The sequence below is a fragment of the Protopterus annectens genome, chromosome 15.part0 (assembly GCF_019279795.1).
Source record: "Protopterus annectens isolate FY-2018-M chromosome 15.part0, PAN1.0, whole genome shotgun sequence".
Lineage (NCBI taxonomy): Eukaryota > Metazoa > Chordata > Ceratodontiformes > Protopteridae > Protopterus > Protopterus annectens.
In genome coordinates this window covers 232,769,208-232,789,356 of record NC_056749.1, presented here as the reverse complement: position 1 = coordinate 232,789,356, position 20,149 = coordinate 232,769,208, and the positions used below count along the sequence as shown (strand labels likewise).

The 20,149-nt window shown below is 44.3% G+C and overlaps 1 protein-coding gene across 1 annotated transcript in view; it reads right to left on the bottom strand.

Annotated features, from left to right (window-relative positions):
- Positions 1–20,149, bottom strand: part of CHM (CHM Rab escort protein) — a 1,989,252-nt gene that overhangs the window by 1,831,934 nt on the left and 137,169 nt on the right. The window contains exon 3 of the mRNA XM_044057753.1: positions 8,107–8,179. Within this exon, the coding sequence (XP_043913688.1) occupies positions 8,107–8,179 (73 nt within the window). The remainder of the gene's footprint in view (positions 1–8,106; positions 8,180–20,149) is intronic.

Genomic DNA, 20,149 nt, shown 5'->3' with positions numbered 1-20,149 from the left:
CCTACATATACTGGACTGCCACACAGTTTGGTCTGATGGCTGTCTGTGGTATGGGACATGTGTGTGTATGGCCCTACAAACATGTACGGCAAAATGGTACCATACAGTGGGGCAGCATGTAACATCAGACAGAAGGGGAGCTAGAACAAGGATATCTACCACAGTTTGTACACAGGCTAATGTACATATTAACAATACACACACACTGCCAACATTCCTCATCACTACAAAGACCTCAGTACTGTACAAACATCCACAGAATATCCAGGTTATGTCATGATATATAACCCCTACTGTACATGACGTGTAGCAATTTGATATATCACTGGCTTGTTATCAGATATGACAACACTATTTATGGTGTACAGCACATATGCACCACTTCATGCACGACATATGTACATAGGTTGACAGAGGTGTGGCTGACAGCACATACACAGGGCCAGTACAGACATGTTACTGTGATAACCTCATACATTTACCATTGTAATGCGGTTTGTTGCAACATATGTCCTATGAGGGATATGAAGTCAGTAACTGTCACGGCCTTCACCATCTACAGACTGCAATCCTCACACTACCTTCTGCATTCCACAGATAGATGCACAGTGGCTAACACATGAAACCAAAGACACAACACTGCCCATGGAACTGACATGGCAGGTATTGTGACATGTATGACTGGCATATCTAGACAAACACTGTTAAACCAACATTACTCCAAATGCAGTATAGCAAAACTTGCAGTCTGCAGTCAAGTCAGGCACATCCCCCTCCTGTTTGTTGCCCTCTTTCCACAGTGTACATTGTTAGAGGTAAATCCCCAATCCATCTGAGATGCTGTTTGTCAAACAGGAGATTTAGTTCCTGCTCACAGTGACTGAAAAGGACCAACACCACCATGATGTTCCTAGGTATTGGAGTGTGTTTCCATACAAGTGGTTATGGGAATGTTACCACAGCTATTCCACATTCAATCAGCTATGGGAGGGCTGCAATTCGTGCACAGGCCATCAGCTGATCATGAGCATCACTTAAATTACACATGCTGCTGCCTAAGCAATGCAGGTGTGGGCCTCCACATCCACCAGAGAGGGGATGGGGGAGGCGGACAAAGGCAAATATATGTCAGGAAGGGGTGGGAGATTAAAACTGAAGCAAGTTTGTGTCACAAACCTACCAGCACAGGGTATCAAACCTCTGACAACTATGTAGTGTTATCACAGTTCGATGCAGTTTTTGGATGCGCCACATGGGTTATCTGCTGTGGAGCACTCAGAACATATATGTGATGGTGAGTGACATCTGTAACAGGGATACGGTAAGTATACGGTAGGTGACGTACACATGCCTATCTGCATGAACACGTGCCAGCATCAACACAGGCACACACACACGGATGCACACACGTTGACACTTGGCAGGGCCAGGAGTGCAATTCATCACTAGTGGGATTGCCACAACACATCAATGTGCATGTATCACATGCACCACATGGGTCATACAGAGGCTGTATGGGCAAAGAGTATGAGGAGGTATCAGACAGCATGCTTCAGTATGCCCTGGGGGGGGTTGTAGTGAGTGTGGATGTGGACGTATGCACCATACAACACACGAACACATAGGGTGCCAGTTCTGATATGAATGGGTGCATGTCTGCACGGGTGTGTGGTGGTCAACTGTGCCAGTAGGCCTTCACAAGGGTAGGAGATGGGTATACCTTGGCATTAGGCCACACAACAATGGTCTGCATTGCGGCTCAGGCCTGTAGTTTCTGCATTTGCCCACACAGGTGGGAATTGCATCTCCCATCCAGTCACCTGTGTGTGGCCAATCCTGTGCATCACTTGCCATGTATGTGTTCCTTAGTCCACGACATGGATGGTGTCTGGGATGTGCACACCTCCCACATGCATGTACAGTGACATGTGCTACTGTAACTGGGGTGTCTGGCCCACGTTGTGAACACAGATCATCAGATGTGCCAGGCTTGCCCACCTGTGGCAGGAACTGGTAATGGGCAGCAGGTTTACCCTGCACCTACATTGATATCATGCTAACAGCATTCCCTGATGTCAGTGTCATCTGTCCATACAGGGCATGTTGTCAGGCACTGTATGTCTGTTGCGAGTCACATGTGAAGGCACCATAGATGATGCAGGTGTCCACTGGGGAACATGGTGGAGGTGCACTGTCTGCATGTACGTGCATATTGGACAGATGAGCAGGGTGACATGCCCCCTGTAGCCCACTGCTATCACTGCATAGTTACGATCAATGGCCAATATGCAGTGTACGACCCACATATTGACTGTTGCCTAGGCATGTGTGTACATATGACACATGGGTTGAGTGTGTGCTTTGAGTAATAGTGGGGTTGCTAACTGTGAATGGCTGGCCTTGATGTCACATGTATGGGTATGGCTTTGCACCTCAGGCTCTCAGCTAATTTACATCTAGTATCCCTGTATGGTTGGCATTGTGATATATAGTAGGGCCACAATAAAAGAAATAAGCAAAACCTCCTCCACATTGCCAACAGGTGTCACACACTCACAACCACTTCTACAAAGTATATGAGTTACAAACACACACAAGCACACACACAGACACACAGACACACACACACGTCATGTCTGGGAGTTGAACCCCTACATAACTAGTTTATCACACTACAGCACTAAGCAGTTATAGTATGCACCACAGATATTACTTAAGTACTTCTTCCCCAAAGGTGCATTTCACAATGAATGACATCAGCAGGATTACCAAAGGAGGGCATGTCAACTGTACTGCGAGTGACTAGCCTAAAATGCATTGCTTCCTACACAGACAGTGAGACGCACACAAACCATCCACAACTGATATGTGTGTGTATAGAACCCCTGACCGAGGTCTATATCACACTACAGCATAGAGCAGTTATAAGCTCGCACCACAGGAATTACTACAGAACTTTTTCCACAATGTTGTATTTCACAATGAATGACATCAACAGGATTATCAAAGTAGGGCATTTGAAATGTACTGCAAGTGAGTAGCCTGTAATGCATTGCTCCGTACACAGACATTGGAACACACACAACATCCAGAACTGCCATGGGTGGAGATGGAACCCTACCACAGTTCTAAATCACACTACAGCAGTACTCAGTTACAGGAGGCACTACAGAGATTACTGAGCTACAACCTTCCCAGAGGTGTATTTCTAGGTGGGTGACATCAGCAGCCTTGCCAAAGTTGAGTATATGAATTCTAAGGAGTGTGAGTACCCTAAAAAGCATTGTTCTCTACTCAAAGACAGACGGAGACACACTGACACACAGATTCACACACACACACACACACACACACACACACACAGTTGCCATGTCTGGGGTTGGATCATCTACCTAACTACATTATCACACACCAGTACTCAGTTACTGGACACGCTACGGAGATTACTGAGCTACACCCTTCCCAGAGGTGTATGTCTAGGTGAGTGACATTAGCAGCCTTGCCAAAGTTGAGTATATGAATTCTAAGGAGTGTGAGTAGCCTAAAAAGCATTGCTCTCTACTCAGACACACACACAGTTTCCAAGTCTGGGGTTAGAGCACTTACCTAACGACTTTATCGCACTACAGCAGTACGCAGTTACAGGATGCGCTACAGAGATTACTGAGTTATGACTTTCCCAGAGGTGTATTTCTAAGTGAGTGTCATGGGCAGCCTTGCCAAAGTTGAGTATATCATTTGTACGGAGTGCGAGTAGCCTAAAAAGCATTTCTCTCTACACAGTCAGAGACAGACAGACAAACACACACACACAATTGCCAAGTCTGGGGTTAAAACTACTACCTAATTAGTTTATCACTACAGCAGTACGCTGTTACAGGACGCGCCATGGAGATTACTGAGCTACAGCTCTCCCAAAGGTGTATTTAACATTGGATGACCTCAGCAGGCTTGTCATAATACTGCTTTGGGGAGGGCAGTGTGTGCATTGACCATAACACATTCATGTAGGGGTTGACATGCCACATGCGGGCACACACAGGGTCATATGTCACAGGTATGTATATACAGCTACTAGATGACTACGTCCTTGTACAGTCATGTTGCACAGCTGGCACGTGCACGACATAGTCTGTCATGCTGACAGATACTGGTGGCTAGAATTTGCAGTGAGTGACATCTGCACCTCATGTGTTTGGGGTCCTTCGGCTGTATGCTGGGTGGGACAGGCCCAGATGGCTCCTTGTCACAGTCACCCTCTTCCACACATCTATGTCCGTCTACCTTTGGCTTATTACAGTGTGTTGTCCTTACATATGTGTCTGTATTCCTATCCAGTGTGTGTGAAAGGCAGGAGTGGTGCATACTGACATGTGTCTGCACTAAGAATTGCGACTGCCAGATATGTCTGGTCCACTGGTGTTTGCAGACATGGCCTTCATGTGTTTAAGTGTGTGAGCATGCCCAGTATGACCATTTGTACTGCATGTGCGGATCAAGTTCAGGTAGTTTGTACTGTGGTGCTGACCTTTGTGTTGTACACAGACATATAGCATGCTGTGTCTACAGGATATCCATCGGTCATTTGGCATTGACTGTTGCTACATTTCTGCATAGCGGGGAGGGGGAGCACCTGACTGTTTCCACATTTCTACACAGGAGTATGGAGGCACACCTGACTGTTACTATATGTGTACGTATTATGAGGAGGCACACCTGACACTTGTACACATTTGCTAGGACTGTACTGGTATGTCAGGTACTCCATTTCAGTCTGTAGTCTTACCTATCGTGCTGGCTAGAGGCATACCAGTGTACTACAGATCTTAGTTTTAATTACCTACATATTAGTTTCAGACTTCCTAGCCTTCCCAACTTGCATCTAACTGCCTAGCCTGCTGTAGTCTGTCTGTGTAGGTCTGGGGGAGGGGTTACCCATAGTGCTCATTCAGAGGCCATAGTACAGCATTTGTTTGCATTTGTCTACACCTGTCCTGCTGGCTGAGACTGTTGTTGGGTAGGTGGACCTTCCTGACTGGCATGTGTGGGTCTTATGGACAAACATGTCGCTCTGCCCATTTCCTGCAGTGGGTTTTGTCACCCTGTGTAGTACTGGCTACTATGGTGACTCAGGTTTGTGTTACAGATGTCATGGTGCCATTATGGGTGTCTACTGTCTGCTGCCATAACATTCGGCCACCCAAATCCCTTGCATGCTCACATCCATACCACAGCTACAAGTAACAACACATTCTACTCCATTTGTCAATTGGTAGTTTGACTGACTTACCTTGAGGGTGTGCCAGACCTGAGGATGGCGCTGGAAGGCTGCCTATGTCGGATGCACATAGTACACTCCCTATACATGGCTGATCACAGGTAGTGTCATGTTTGGCATTCCTTTTACTGTCATTGGGAGTCAGAGAGAGGTGTCATTCCCTGGGTCCCTACTGTGTCAGTGCATATGCTATGCGCATTGCCTCTTTGCCAAGGCCAGGGCATACTGGCCACACCTCCTTCTGCCTACTGGGGCAGGCTCAGGTTGTTCTTCCTCCGAGTCACCCTGTGCCTGTACAAGCCTTGGCATTGGTGGGGAGCTGTGTGGCCCTGCCCCATGCTGTTCCTGTTGCAGCTGTTTCCACAGGATCATATTGTGTAGCACAGCAGATACCATAACAATTTGGGTACATGTAGCTGGTGAATACTGAAAGGCTCCACCGGATGTGTCCAGACACCGGAACCGTGACCTCAGCATCCCAAACACATGCTCTATTATATGTCTGGCCTGTGCGTGTGCCTCATTATGGCATTGTTGTTCAGGTGTGCGTTAATTTCTGATGGGTGTCATCAGCCATGGCTCCAGTGGGTAGCCCAGCATCCCCCATTAGGTGACTGTAGGGGATGTCCACATTGGCAAATCTGTGGCACAGCTGCGTCAGATGCCATATGTGAATCATCATAGCTTCCAAGGCAGCCAGCACACACATTCATTATGCCCTGGGCATCACATATGACCTGGCAGTTGATGGAGGGGATGCTCCTGTGGTTGATGTAGGCCCCACCCTGCTCACCGGGTGGTGCTTTGATGCGTATGTGCATGCAGTCTATAGCACCCACTACCCCAGGGTATTCTGTTATTTGGTGGAAGAGACTCGTATTGCTGGTCAACACCTCACGTGTGTTGAGGAACTATATGTGCTCACTGGCATGTGCTGACATAGCATCCAGGAAATGGTGGAATACTCTGGATGCTGATGCCTGTGAGATCCCCAAGATATCCCCTGTTGTGCTTTGGGAGGTACCTGTGGCTAGTATACCTAGGCCTACACATACCTTGGTATCCAATAGGATGGGTTCTCCTAGGGCGGTTTGGTGTGTCAGGTGTGGCCAGCACAGCTCAACAATTTGCTATAGGAGGACTCTGTCCACCCTATTGCGCTCCACTATCTCCAGTTCATGTAGCCCCTGGGTAGGTTACCCTGGGTCTGTACACTCTTCTCCATCTCCTCACTGTGGGAGATTGGGCAGCATTAACATCCTCACCACCCTCAGCCTCTTGCACATGTTGTGCTATGTTGCCTGCTGCAGCCCTTCTCATTTTGTAGGTTTGTTAAAATTTCCCCGCTTGTATACACCAGTGGTGTAGAGTGTGGAAAAGCCAGAGGGGAAGGTGTTTGCTTAGTTTACAGTAGTGTTCTGGGCTGGGCTGGTCTGCTGTCTGTGTAATTGGCAGGTTCTGACACATTTCACCTGCCAGCTAAGCTAGTTTTCCTTGATTACCTTCCTACTGCTGGTTTCCCTTCCCATTGCCTTCCTGTTTAAGACCATGTGTGCGCCACGCAAACTGAGTGCTCAAAGTTGCTATTTCCTAGTTTAACTTCCTTTTTCATCCTGTAAAACCCGGTGCGTGGCGTGCACACCCGCTTACACTTTGTAAAGAGTACTAGGCAGGTTTAGACACTCCCCTAGCTTAGCTGTGCTAAGCTAGGAGCAATCCCGAGCCACAGGGCTCCAATCCACTTACAGTATTGCCTGACACACACCCCCAAGATGTCACCTATATTCTAGTCTTGCACCCAGCTATTTATACTCTTACACTCTTGGGACCTGCTTCACACCCTGGGGAAATCTGGGATTCACTATCCTCCCCCTCATTTGCATACGATTGCCTGCTAATGCATAGTTACATGTCCCACACTGAGCCTCCACCCTTACTCACTGGCCACGTTGTCTTATGCTTACCATTGACTTGCATGGCAGAATACTGCTTTTAGTTAGAAAGCACATTTTAGGTTTATTTTATTATTTTCCCCCAATCCCGGTTGCGTGCCGCTACCCTATGCTTAAACAGCAGAGATAGGGAAAAAAAAAAAGTTTTTTTTTTTTAAACAGTTTACAATGCCAATGGCCTACTTGGCCATTGGTATGTTTCCTCAATAATATGCAGCCTTTATTTGGAGCTGTCATAGCTTCATTTTGTAGTTTGCAGAAATGTACTCTGTTACTAACAGAGTACATTTCTGCAGACTGCACTCGTCTTGCACTGACAGCTGCCGGCTTCCTGGATCACAAATTACCCTCATTTGCATGGTTTTCACCTGCAAATGAGGGTAATTTGCACACAGGAGCTCGGTCCGTGCAGGATTAGTCTAAGAGCTCACATGCACGTCCAGGGAGCTCGTTCCTGGATCACACGTCGGCCATATTGCTGAAAATAGCTCCTGCATGCTCTACAGGGCTTCGTAAATCCGGGGAACTGTGCTTACTGTAACTTATAAAATTCAGTTTAAGACCTAAAAATCTAAAGAATACTAACACTATAAAAATTGTTTATGCTGAAGAGTTTGCCATCAACACTTATTTCATAACCCCTATGTTTCAAGACATATGAACATTCTGTGAAAAGGCTTAGGCTCCGACCATTGGAAGTTACAGTGCAAACTTCCCAAGCTCCACTGGAGCGAATGAGTTAACAAGATGAAATCAAATATTGAAACTTGCAAACCTTTCTAGTATATCAAAATACATGAAATGCCATTAGGAAACAAAATTCTGGTACAGTTTTGCATATTCATATGAGAACATTTTTAAAATATTAACATTTACCTTGCATTCTTCAATCCATGACAGTAAACCAGAGAAAGTAAAACTTGCCCAGTCTCCTGCATAATATGTCTTCCTAAATAAAACAAAGAAATACATTTAAAAAAAGTATAAAGGCCACAGTAATTGTTTTTATCACATTTTTCTCTTCCAGTCGTTAGTCTGAGTGAAATACACACAGGCCACGTGCTACATTTTCAATATAATTTCTAGACAGGCTGATTTTGCAGGGGAAGAATTCCTATAAAATTTACTTCAATAACAGTTTACATCTAACCTACACTTTATCACAGTGCCACAAACAGCTCTGAACTTGGCAGTCTTCAGTCTACCACTTTATTCAAAGATGTGGCTTTAGTGATCAAAATGAAATATACTGTCAAGGCCTGATCCTAATACATGCAATGACATTTACAGAAATGAGTCTGAAGAGGCAGCAGCACAGCCCAGTATGGTTCAAAGACTGGTGTGATAAAACTCTCGTTTTTTTCTGTTATCTTAATCACAGTGTAATCCAAACCCACATTAAAGTTAAGGGTTCATCATATGTCACCTTCATGATCAGATACACAAGGCACTGATCAGAATACATCTACTACAGTTAGATTACACAAATACAAAAGAAAACACTGCAAGCTAACGTCATTTTATTTTAGTATGATACTCAAAATACATCTACTTGCTCTGTACAGTGCATACCTTGTCCTTTCTCTTCATGCAGTTCACAGTTTAGTCAACACTCACTTTCAAATTGCTTCAAAAACTGACACTGTACAGAAATGAGTAGGGCACAGTGTTCCCACATATGGAAATGAACGTTGAAAATACTATTGCAAAACAAAGTCTAATACAAAGCATAATGCATGGGCAATTTTCCCATGGAACTACATACAATAGCAAGAACAAATTACAAGATAAACAGAATGAATTAAGAAGTTCATTATGCTAGAAGAATTTTTTGAATGTTATTATAATTCGAAAGAAATCAGAAGAGAATCATTTAATTCTGAAACAGTACCCTCTCAAGAAATTAGTTATGACAGCAAAGGAGAATGAGAGACTCGCGAAAGTGGCTGGAAATATGAGTACCCAGCGAAAACCACCTTCTCGTTGACTTGGCAAGTCTTCCTCCTTAGATGGCTGGATAATGGAGGTCACTGCACCCACTTTCTTGAGTCACCTTGTATTTTTCACGTAGTATAACATTCTCTATACACAGGGTGGCAATGTGGCATAACAGTACTGCCAACTCATACCAAGAGGTCCTCTGGTTCAGTTCTCAGTTGGGGTGACTTCGTTGGGAAGTCTGCATGTACTTCTTGCATTCAAGTGGGTTTTCTCGGGGTGCTCTTGTTTCTCCCCACATTCTAAAGTTGTGCAGTATAGTGCTGACTGGTTATTCTGAAGTGTCCACTGGTGTAAGTGCAAGTGTGATATAAAAGAAAGACTTGGCAACCTACTTCTGTTTCCCCTTTGCCTTGTAAACTCTTAAGGGTCAGTCTAGGAGACAGCTGTGATTTGGAACGGATTCTGGCCACAGCATGCTGCCACTGAAATTACAGGAAGCTCAGAAGTGAAATGCCAGCAATTTTCTTGGTTCATACAATCAATCAAAAAGGCTCGAATGTTTTTACTTTCAGCCCTGATGTTGCTTCAAGAAGTTATAAAACCCACTGATCAGCCTCAAGAAGTGAACTTCAAGAATACTGTGTTTTCATGCTTACAGACAACAGTGTGCTGTGCTGGCAAAATGCTACAGTAAGTGCATGTCTTTCTGTTCAACCCAAAACAGACTGAATTGCTGGTTATAGTCTCATTTAAAACCTGTTGTCTCCTCTTGAACATACCAAGCTCAGTGCTGTGCACATACCCTACTATTAATGACTTGACAGTACCAAATTTACAGGGTCAGCAGCTCCTTCCAAGGGTCAGCTAGCTTTATTCCATAGCAGTAACCACACAACAGTAAAACTGCATGCAGGCAGTATGAATACATGTAGCAACAGTCCAAAGTGTAGACTGGCTAACAGACCTCGAAAGAGATGCCTTACCCACTACACTTCAAAAATTCAAGGACTTGTGGCACTAGTCAACAAAATACAATTTTATATGCTAAAGTTTCAAGAATTCCATTAGGATTCTCTTCTTAGGTCACTGTGTTTTGCCTGCAATGCCAATTGATTGACCTGAAAGGAGTAATTTAGCATCAGAATGCACTTGCATACCAGGTAAGTGCAGTACTGTAGAAATGCACTCAGCAGGTTAACATATCATCCATACAATACTAAAGACACAAGACTTTTTGTAATCCTCTGTCATGTCCTGTCTTCCCTTATGCACATTTTTTTTAATTAGGCTTGCTGTTTTACTTAAAGAAAAAATGACTGCCTGTACAGCTAAAGTAACTGGGTTATCATCGCAGGCTTTACATACAGATATATTCTTAGCGAAGATCACCCATTTATTTATATAATCTACTAATTTCCTCCCCTGACATGCTTTGATGCAAGGCCATTATGGCCAAGAAGCGTCACTGCATGACCCCAACATCTGAGAGAGTTTTATAGCAAAAGAGGACAGCAAGTCATCTTAGGTTATTCATTACTGCATCTCAAGTGAGTTACAGATCTTTTAGTCAACAGTATTTTTCTTTTCAGTTCACCCATTAAGAAATTCCTTGTGATTTTTCCAATCATTCATGAATTACATTACTATATCTTGACCCTATCAATTCTTTGGGTAGACTTTCACCCCTTCTCTGAGCTTTCTCATGTCTACCCTAACTATACTGCACCTTCAGATCGTGCCCTCCTGTTCTCCTTAATCTTTCTTTGCAACTTTAACAGAGGTGATCAAATGAAATGGGTTCCGAGAAGACTTCTCCCAGTTTACGTAGAACCATAGAGTATGCATTTATGGGAGTGCACAATCAAAGATATAACTAGGCCTTCCCTCAATAGGGCTACCTTTAGTCTATTTTCCAGGAAAAGGGACACATGAAGGGACTTTTACACGGCTTCTTAGGGTTGCCAACTTTTCAAAAGCCCAGAGTGGGACATTTTGTGTAGAAATGTGAGATTTTGCAGGGCAAAACATACCCACAACCAGTGCAAAGGACAGAGCTTCACTTTTTTTGGCAAAAGAAAAGTTTATTCTTGTAGTATTTTAGTTGCTTATTTTAGTGGCTTATGCCGTTTTATATAACATTTGGGTGTTTTAGATATAAAATAACAGTTGTATGCAATTAAAGAAAACTTTGGAAATATTTTTTAGCCTAAAAATCTCAAGACATTTGTGATTTTTCAGTTTTTTCACAGGACACTGCCCAAAGAGGGACAAGTGATAACCCTATCTTCCCCTATGGCTATTACCGGAGTAAACAGCCTGGATCAAAACTTCAACTACACAGCAGTTTTCTTTTTACTCAAGTGGTTTCATATAATGCGAGGTGATAAGAACGTTCAGTGAGGACCCCCACATGCTGCTATGCTAGTCAGCCTCTATCAAGGATAGTGATGGCAACGTGCAACAGCAAAGTAGGACACTTTGGAAAGTTACCATTCAGAAGTCTTCGTGCACCCTATGCAGTCAGTGAAGATTTTTAGATTAAAGATGTGTCAGAAACTTGCCATCCATTTCAACATTAGAAAGAGATGAGTAAAATCCTGGCCTCAGTCTAAATGAGGGATCTCCTCTAGGGTGCCTTTCTGCATCAGAGTCTGGGGCCATCCCAAGAGTTTTGCAGAGAATGCTTCTTCTCCCATCAGATTTCCGATCTGCGGAATGCCATAACAGCTGTGTGGTGACCCTTGAAATTACTCGAAAATCACTCTTCCTTTGCAGTACCTTAAAGCTGGGGTGAACTCAAAGACACACCATCACAACATTCAAGTATGAAGTCTTAAGCAACCAGTGGGTCAATGAAATCACCCTCATGAGGCATTTAGCCAGGACAGCTATACTTACAAGACTTCAAAATCTGTACATATTTTTCTTCTTTGGTTACTGGTCTCACCTATAAGAGACAGAGGACACCATGAGGAGCAATTAAAATTCTGTGCATTAGCAAATGTCTTTTTCCCCTGGGAGTCCTCAGTCAAATCCTAGGAATCCTGTACAAACAGGGCTTCATCAGAAGGAAGCAACTAAGCTGGACTAAGTCATGTTAGTTTATACAAACAGCCTGCCTCTTTAGATATAGCATCAGCATAAACATGGTGAGCCACATGAATGCTGACTGTACAGGCCATAGCAAGGGTCTTCACCAATTCTGCTCTGACCAGAAATAATGGACAGCTAAAAGCTTTTTCAGTGTCTAAGCCACCAGGAAAGATTGCAACCTAGCAGGAGAGAAGATGGACACTTGAGGAATCCAAGCCTAATGTATCAGATGAAAGAGTTATGAATTTAACATAACTTGGAATCTGTGCTATCCGGCATTATTATTCATCACAGATGGGTCTTGGTTCCGACCTCAGATCCGAGCCGGCAACCAAAGGACAGATCCAGAGCTCAAGCTCCTCCCCTTTCCATAATCTCTTGCTGACCACAGCCCTCAGATCGAGTTTGCTGGATAAAGAAAAAGGCAGTAAAGACTGCCTATAGATCTGAAAAGTCCTCAAAGGAAGACATCCCTCCGTATCTACCAAGCCTCCAGAAGGAAGGGGAAAGGAGGGTGAGAACATGATGAATGACACTGGATAGCACAGATTCAAAGTTATGGTAAGTACATAACTATATGATGCTATTCATGTCATGACTCATCATAGATGGTCAGAGTCCCCAGCTACGATGAACCCTGGGAAGCCTCAGGAAAGGATATGCAGGAGCAGAGGAACGAAATCCAACTTAATAATGTGCAATAAAGGTGCTGGGATTAGACCAAGCAACAGCAGTGCTAATCTCATCTCAAGAAAGTTTAGCCAAGAAGGCAGAAGATCTGGCTACCGACCTAGTAGAGTGAGCTTTAACTGGTCTGGAAAGATCCATGTGCCTATCATCATAAATGTAGGAAATACAGCTTGCGATCCAACAGGAAATCGATACCTTGGTAACTGCTAGACCTTTTCGGGCCTGAGAGAAGGCTACAAAGAGCTGATCTGGCTTCTGAAATTCTTCAGTCCTCAAGATAAAAACATAGCTGTCTGTGTGTCTATGGATGTCCAAATAATGTAATGTATATTTTGCTTTATTAGAATAATCGGGGAAGAGCACAAAGTTGAATAGAATGGTTAAGATTGGTCTCCAAAGCTATCTTAGGGATGAACAAAGGATTAGTCATGAGAGATGCCCTGTCTTTGTGCAAAACCATGAAAGGGGGCTTAATGCTGAGATCCTGCAACTCAAACCCTTCTGGCAGAAGTAATAACCACCAAGAAGGCATTCTTCCAGGACAAGAATTTAAAATCATAAGATGCTGCAGGCTCGAAGGGCTTTTGCGTCAAAGACTAAAACACCAGCGTTGGATGCCATGGTGGAGAGGGATCTTTGATAGGAAGTCTGAGGAGAAAGATCCTGTTGAGAAAGGCCTTAAACAATCTGGAAGAAAAGGTGGGATTTTCGTTTAAATGAAAATTACAGACTGCCACCAACTGGAGGTTGTTCATAGAGAAACTAGCCCCTTAGTGAAAAAGAGAGGTCATGAACAAAATGTCAGGAATAGGAGGCTGAAAAAGGGGCTAGATTGTGTTGTCTGGTCCATATAGAAAATCTCTTCCATTTACTGGAATATACCTTCCTGGAAGATGGTTTCTGAGAGGCAAAGATAATACTCTTAACTGGAGAGAGAAGCCTGGACTGTGAAATGATCACTGGAATTGGATGAACCATGTGGTTAGATGAAGAGACTGGAGACTGGGAAGAGAGAGCTCCCAAGAGTGGGAAATGAAATCCAGGGAGGGATCCAATATCCAGGGAGAATTTTTCAGATGAGACCAAAGTAGAGAGAACCACACCTGATGAAGCCAAAAGGGGGCAAGAAGGATGAGAGGAGACTAAAGGTGACTGGCTTTCTACAAGATTTTGGGAATGAGGGGAGCTGAAGGCAACTGTAGAGAAGCCCCAACAGCAAATGGTGAATCAGAGCATCCCTGAGCGACTCCACCATTGGAGGGATCTGGGCACAGTAATTGCTGCATTTGTGGTTGATCAGGGTGGAAAAAGATTGCAGCAAGGAGACCCCAATAGTTGAATATTCGATGTGCCACTGACGGACTCTGGGACCTCTCGTGAGAACTCAGGATAGAACGCTGATTTTGTCGACTAACGTGGGAAATGCCGGAGATGTGCACTGCAATAAGAAAGCACCTGGAAGACATTGACCATTCCCACACTCTCGTGCCCTCTCTGCACAGGGGATAGGACCATGTTCCCCCACTGCTTGCTGATATACCAGACCACAGCCATGTTGTCTGTCTGAAGCGCTATAGTCCCAAGAGGGAGGTAGTCCTGAAAGGCTTGCAACTTTAGTAGGCTGCTCTAATCTCCAGGACATTTATGTGCAATTTAGTCTCTATGGGGGACAATGTGCCTTAAACAGTCCTTCCCCGAAAATGCTCCCCACCCAAACAGGGAGGAGTCCATGGTCACAGTGGCCTTGTGTGGGGAAAACAAGTCTGCCTAGAACAAGATAGTGAGCCTGAAGCCACCATGCAAGGTGACTTCTGCAACCCTGAGTGATCCTGGTCATGAACATGGAGTGAAACTGAGGACAACTGAACCACCAGGATCCACTGCAGAACCTGCATGTGACATCTGGCAAAAGAAACTAACTTGATAGCTGCAGCAATCAACCTTAGCGCCTGGAGGATTAAGTGGGCTGTCGGACGATCTAGGAGTCCGCAACTGATAGACCTGGTCCTGAATGACTTGAACTCTGCGGAGAGGAAGTGCTGCAGTCTCGACACAATTGTCCAAAAAAACCCAGATGTACTCTAGGCTTGGACATGAGGAAAGATTGGATTTGGGCAGGTTGATCATGATGCCTAGATCCTGAAAAAGGTTGAGGATATAGTTGGTAGCCATAGCAAGTTGGTGCCTCTTGAGGGCCGTGAGAAGCCAATCATCCAGTACAAGAAGACCTGGAAATCTTGCAGCCAGAGATGAGCTGCCACCACTGCTATGCATTTGGCAAATACCTGGGGGGCTGTGGCGAGTCCAAAGGGCAGGGATCTGAATTGGTAGTCAAAAGTGCAGGTATCTCCTGGAGCATCTGTCAACTTTTATATGATAGTACACAACCTCGAGATTCACAGCGAACATCCAGTTACCCTTGCGCGGAAGAAGCAAAATGGACCAAAATGTGACCATCCAAAACTTGGACTTCCTGATAGACAAGTTTAGTTCGCTGAGGTCCAAAATGGGATGCAGGTCCCCAGTCTTTTTGGGCACCAAAAAGAAGCGAGAGTAAGTTCCGGACCCTCGTTGTCCTGTTGAGACTTCTTAGATGGCTCATTTTTGAAGAAGTTCTTGGACCTCGAGATGGGACAACTTGGAGAGAGTTTAGAATTGGAGGGGGCTGAAGAAAAGGTATGAAGTAACCCCAGGAAATAATCTGTAACACCCACTGATCTGAGGTGATACTTGTCCAGGCTAGTGGGTGAAGGGAGAGATATCAGACTGCCTACAGGGCAGGACAGCCAGGCATCGTGTCAAGAGCACTGAGCAGGCTTCTCCGAGAAGGGTTCCAGGGAGCAAAGTTTCGGCATACCCCCTCTGCCTCTGGGGCAGTGTCTGCCATTAAATCCCCTACTCCGGCCAGTACAACAGGACTCCTGAAGAGCATGATAGGAGGACTGAGTCCTGCAAAAGCAAAGTTTCTTACTACCCCTCTGATTCTTGGACAAGGATCATTGGGGGTTAGAGAACTTTATCCCCACCATGGACAAAGTCATTCCCTCCTGCTTGCTACAAGTCAATGTGTATTTGACAGAGGGACCAAACAAGGTAAACCCAATGAAAGGGGCATTAGTGAAGGATGCCTTAAAGGGTTACACAAACCCACAAAGGTGAAGCAAGGCATGCCATCTAAAAGCAATACCTGTACCCACTGCTCGTGAGGTGGCTTCTGCCACATTGAAGATCAACCTCAATGAAGAATTAGCCATGGAAGATAGAATGGAAACTTGGAACAAACAATTTAAGGCTCTCTGAAGGAGCAACTCTGAAAGGGAAGTGGCGATCTCCAACACCAAAACCCTCTGCAGCCAGGTAAAATGTGCTATGTAATTGGTTGCTCTCAGTCCGAATGTAACCCAGGCAAACGCATGCTTTCCAAACGGGTAAATAACCTGAGACTCCCTGGTCAGGGGATGTACCGTGGAGCTCTGCTCAGCGAATTAGTAGCTGTGGCCATCAATGGGAACAGCAGCACCAACCTTGCAGGACTGAGGCACAGCTCATTCCAAGGGCAGCAGAACATAGCCCGCAAGGGACCCTGACAGTATTTCCTTCCATGTCCTTTCCCATCCTTCCCATTCCTCCTTTCATTCCATTCCTCCATTCCTCCCTCACTCCATTCCTTCCATCCATTCCATTCCATTCTTCACTGTCCATCTCCTTCCTTTTTGTCTCTCTCTCTCTCTCTCTCTCTCTCTCTCTCCGTCCATCCATTTCCTTCCATCCTCCCTCCTCCTCCTCCTCTCTCTCTCTCTCTCCTCCTCTCCTCTCCTTTCCTATCTCTCTCTCTCTCTCTCTCTCCTCTCTCCTCTCTCCTCTCTCCTCTCTCTCTCTCCTCTCCCCTCTCTCTCTCCTCTCTCTCTCTCCTCTCCTCTCTCCTCTCTCTCCCCCTCTCCTCTCCGCTCTCTCCCTCTCTCCTCTCCTCTCTCTCTCTTCTTCCCTCTCCTCTCTCCTCTTTTCTCTCTCTTCTCTCTCTCCTCCCTCTCTCCCCTCTCCTCTCCTCTCTCTCTCCTCTCTCTCTCCCTTCCTCTCTCTCTTCTCTTTCCTCTCCCTCTCCACTCTCTCTCTCTCCTCTCTCTCCATACTCTCCTCTCTCCTCTCTCTCCTCTCTCTCTCCTTTCTCCTCTCCTGTCTCTCCTTTCTCCTCTATCTCTCCTCTCGCTCTCCTCCTCTCTCCTCCTCTCCTCTCGCTCTCCTCATCTCTCTCTCCTCTCTCCTCTCTCTCCTCTCCTCTCTCTCTCCTCCTTTCCTCTCTCCTCTCTCTCTCTCCTCTCCTCTCCTCTCTCTCTCTCCTCTCTTCACTCTCCTCTTCCCTCCCCCTCTCTCTCCTCTCTTTCTCTCTCCTCATGGTGTGTGGCTGCCATATACTCTCCTGCCACTGCTCACTCCTCTCCTGCATATACCATATATACTCCTCCTCCTCCTTATATATATATATATACTCTCCTCTCCTCTTTCCTCTCTCTCCTCTCCTCCTGCTGTGTCTCTGTCTGTGTGTCCTTGTGCTGTGTTCTCCTTCCTTGGGATCCGTCCACTTCTCGTGCTCGGCCTGGCCAGCCATGCTCCTTGTCATTGCTTGGGCACTGTCACTTGATGACCGGCTCCCTGGCCCTAGCTCATGGCCTGGCCAGGCCTGTGTCTTGGGCTCGTGGCCAGCCAGACCTTGATCGCTGCAGCCCGTGGCTGAAATCAATATCCTTGATCCGATCCATGGGATCCAGTGATCTGTGTTTCATCCAGTGTGATCAGAGTCAGGTTGCAGCCAGTGGTCGGCCAGTGGGCAGGCCGGGATCATGGGAACAGTGGGGCTCGGCCGGCGCCAGCCCGCCGGCAGGATAAAGTCGGTGTAAGTAAACAGGGGTTAATTGAAAGGATGAGGTGAATTAGGGGCATGTTGGTTGCAGGTCCTCCTTGAACAGTACTTTGAAGCCAGCCAGGTGCCAGTATCGAAGCTTCCTCGACTGATAGAATAAGATATTCTCCATCCCCTCTCCATTATCCCTTCTCTACCATTCCTTCCTTTCTTTCATTTCTTTCTTTCTTTCTGTGTCCTGTGTTCCTGTGTCGTTTATTTCCTGTCGGCTGTATTCTCTCTCTTTCTTGTGTGTCTGTGTCCTTGTGTCCTTGGTCCATGTGTGTTGTGTGTTTGTCCTTTTCCATGTCCTTTCCTCTGTGTTATGGGTTTCGTTCCATAGTCCCTAAAATCCATATATATATATATATATATATATATGCTGCTCATATATATATACAGACACACAAATACGTACACATATATATATATATATATATATATACATACAGAGATATATATATATATATATATATATAAATATACTGAGAGAGAGAGAGACACACACACACAGGTTATGTATATCTATACATCGATATAAAAGTATTCAAAATGTGAGCTCTTAAACAGGGCAAGGTTATTAAAACTTTTTATTAAACAAAGAAATTGGGTAAGAGCTTTCAGAGTCATGCTTGCTTCTTCAGACCATTAAGAAACTAGCAGAAACCTAATAACATTTAAAAACTCAACAATCATGTAAGAACATCAGCATTCTGACATTATAGCATCCACAGCCTTAGAGAGACATCCTAGCATTTACATCAACCAAAGCGGATGAAACATAAAATAAAAAAACATTTTCCTAAACTATGATTTAACCACGCAACTGCAATATAAAAGATGTCAAAGACATTAAAAATATATACTTAATAAATAAAACAGTATATATATATATATATATATATATATATATATATATATGTATGTATACACAAAACACATGCATTCTAATATAAATTCTTATAAAAGGGCATATATTTATATGCATAATATACATTACTAGCCATCCATATGTCAACTACATGACACCAAGATATCTCTAGGTGGGATGATAAATAACCTAAAAATTTTAATTGAAAAACATTTCATATGAAAATACAAAAACTGTGAATGAGGTGTTGCAATCAACTCATGTCAACATAAAAAACTATTCTAAATATAAAAAAATATTTACTCTAATAGCTAATTTAAATAGTGGCCTAGTCTTCAAAATTGGTTTCAACGGAACATATCCATTCAGCCCCACAGCACTGTCTGCCCGTAATCCTACAATCCATTTGGTCTCATTTACTTCTGTGTGGGCTCCCAAATCACCCTTTCGTTCATTTGCCTTTACTTGTTCAACTACCATGAACTTAAACTGATGTTCCTGACTGTTATTAACATGTTTAGCCAAAGCATTAGTAACATTCTTAAGACTAATGCTATACAGATATCCTCTTATATGGTCTCTTAACCATCTATTTGTTTTTCCCACATAAAATGAATGGCAGACAGTGCCTTGGGCCAAATAAATAATATTTGTGCTATTACAATCAGCAATAACATTGAAAATAAACTCTGTGTAACTGGATGAACAAACCTAACACTACTGGCAATATACTGACAATAATTAAATACTGTACAAGGTTTTGCATTCCTAAAATCAATCTGAGGCACACCTATATAGGAATATAGTAAAGATTAGTTTAGATGTTTTCTGTATTTGAGACTGCCTGCAATGTTTTAAAATATTTCCTGTGATTCTGAACTCCGGGGCCCTTTTTTTGTCGGTGTTCTGGCGTGTCGACTAACTCAGGTAGACCCATATATATATATATGTATATATACACACACACACACACACACACCAGAACACATAAGAGGAAAGGTAAATATGACCTGGACACATCTCACTACTATCATGGAGCAAGGGAAAGAGATAAAATTGAAGAGACAAAAACAAACATTTTAAACAGAACCACCAGCCTGGCTCCATGACAGAGAGGATAGAGTCCTGATTGTGAAGTAGGCAACTGAGGTTCAACTACAGGCAGTGCCACTGTAGGAGCCACATTTTAGGGAAGGTGAAGGAAAACTATCCACTCACCTCTCCCGAGGGATGAGGAGTAATGCACACAATTAGAGGCATGTTGGTTGCGGGTCCTCCTTGGTGCAAACTGGAAAACAGACCACTTGTGCTTTTTGAGGAAATGAGAGGATGCCCTTCACTGCAGCCCATCTCATATTCCCTTCTCACTGCTTTGCCTGGTGCCTGCAGCCAATGCAGCTGCATAAGGAAATATAATCAAAACAATC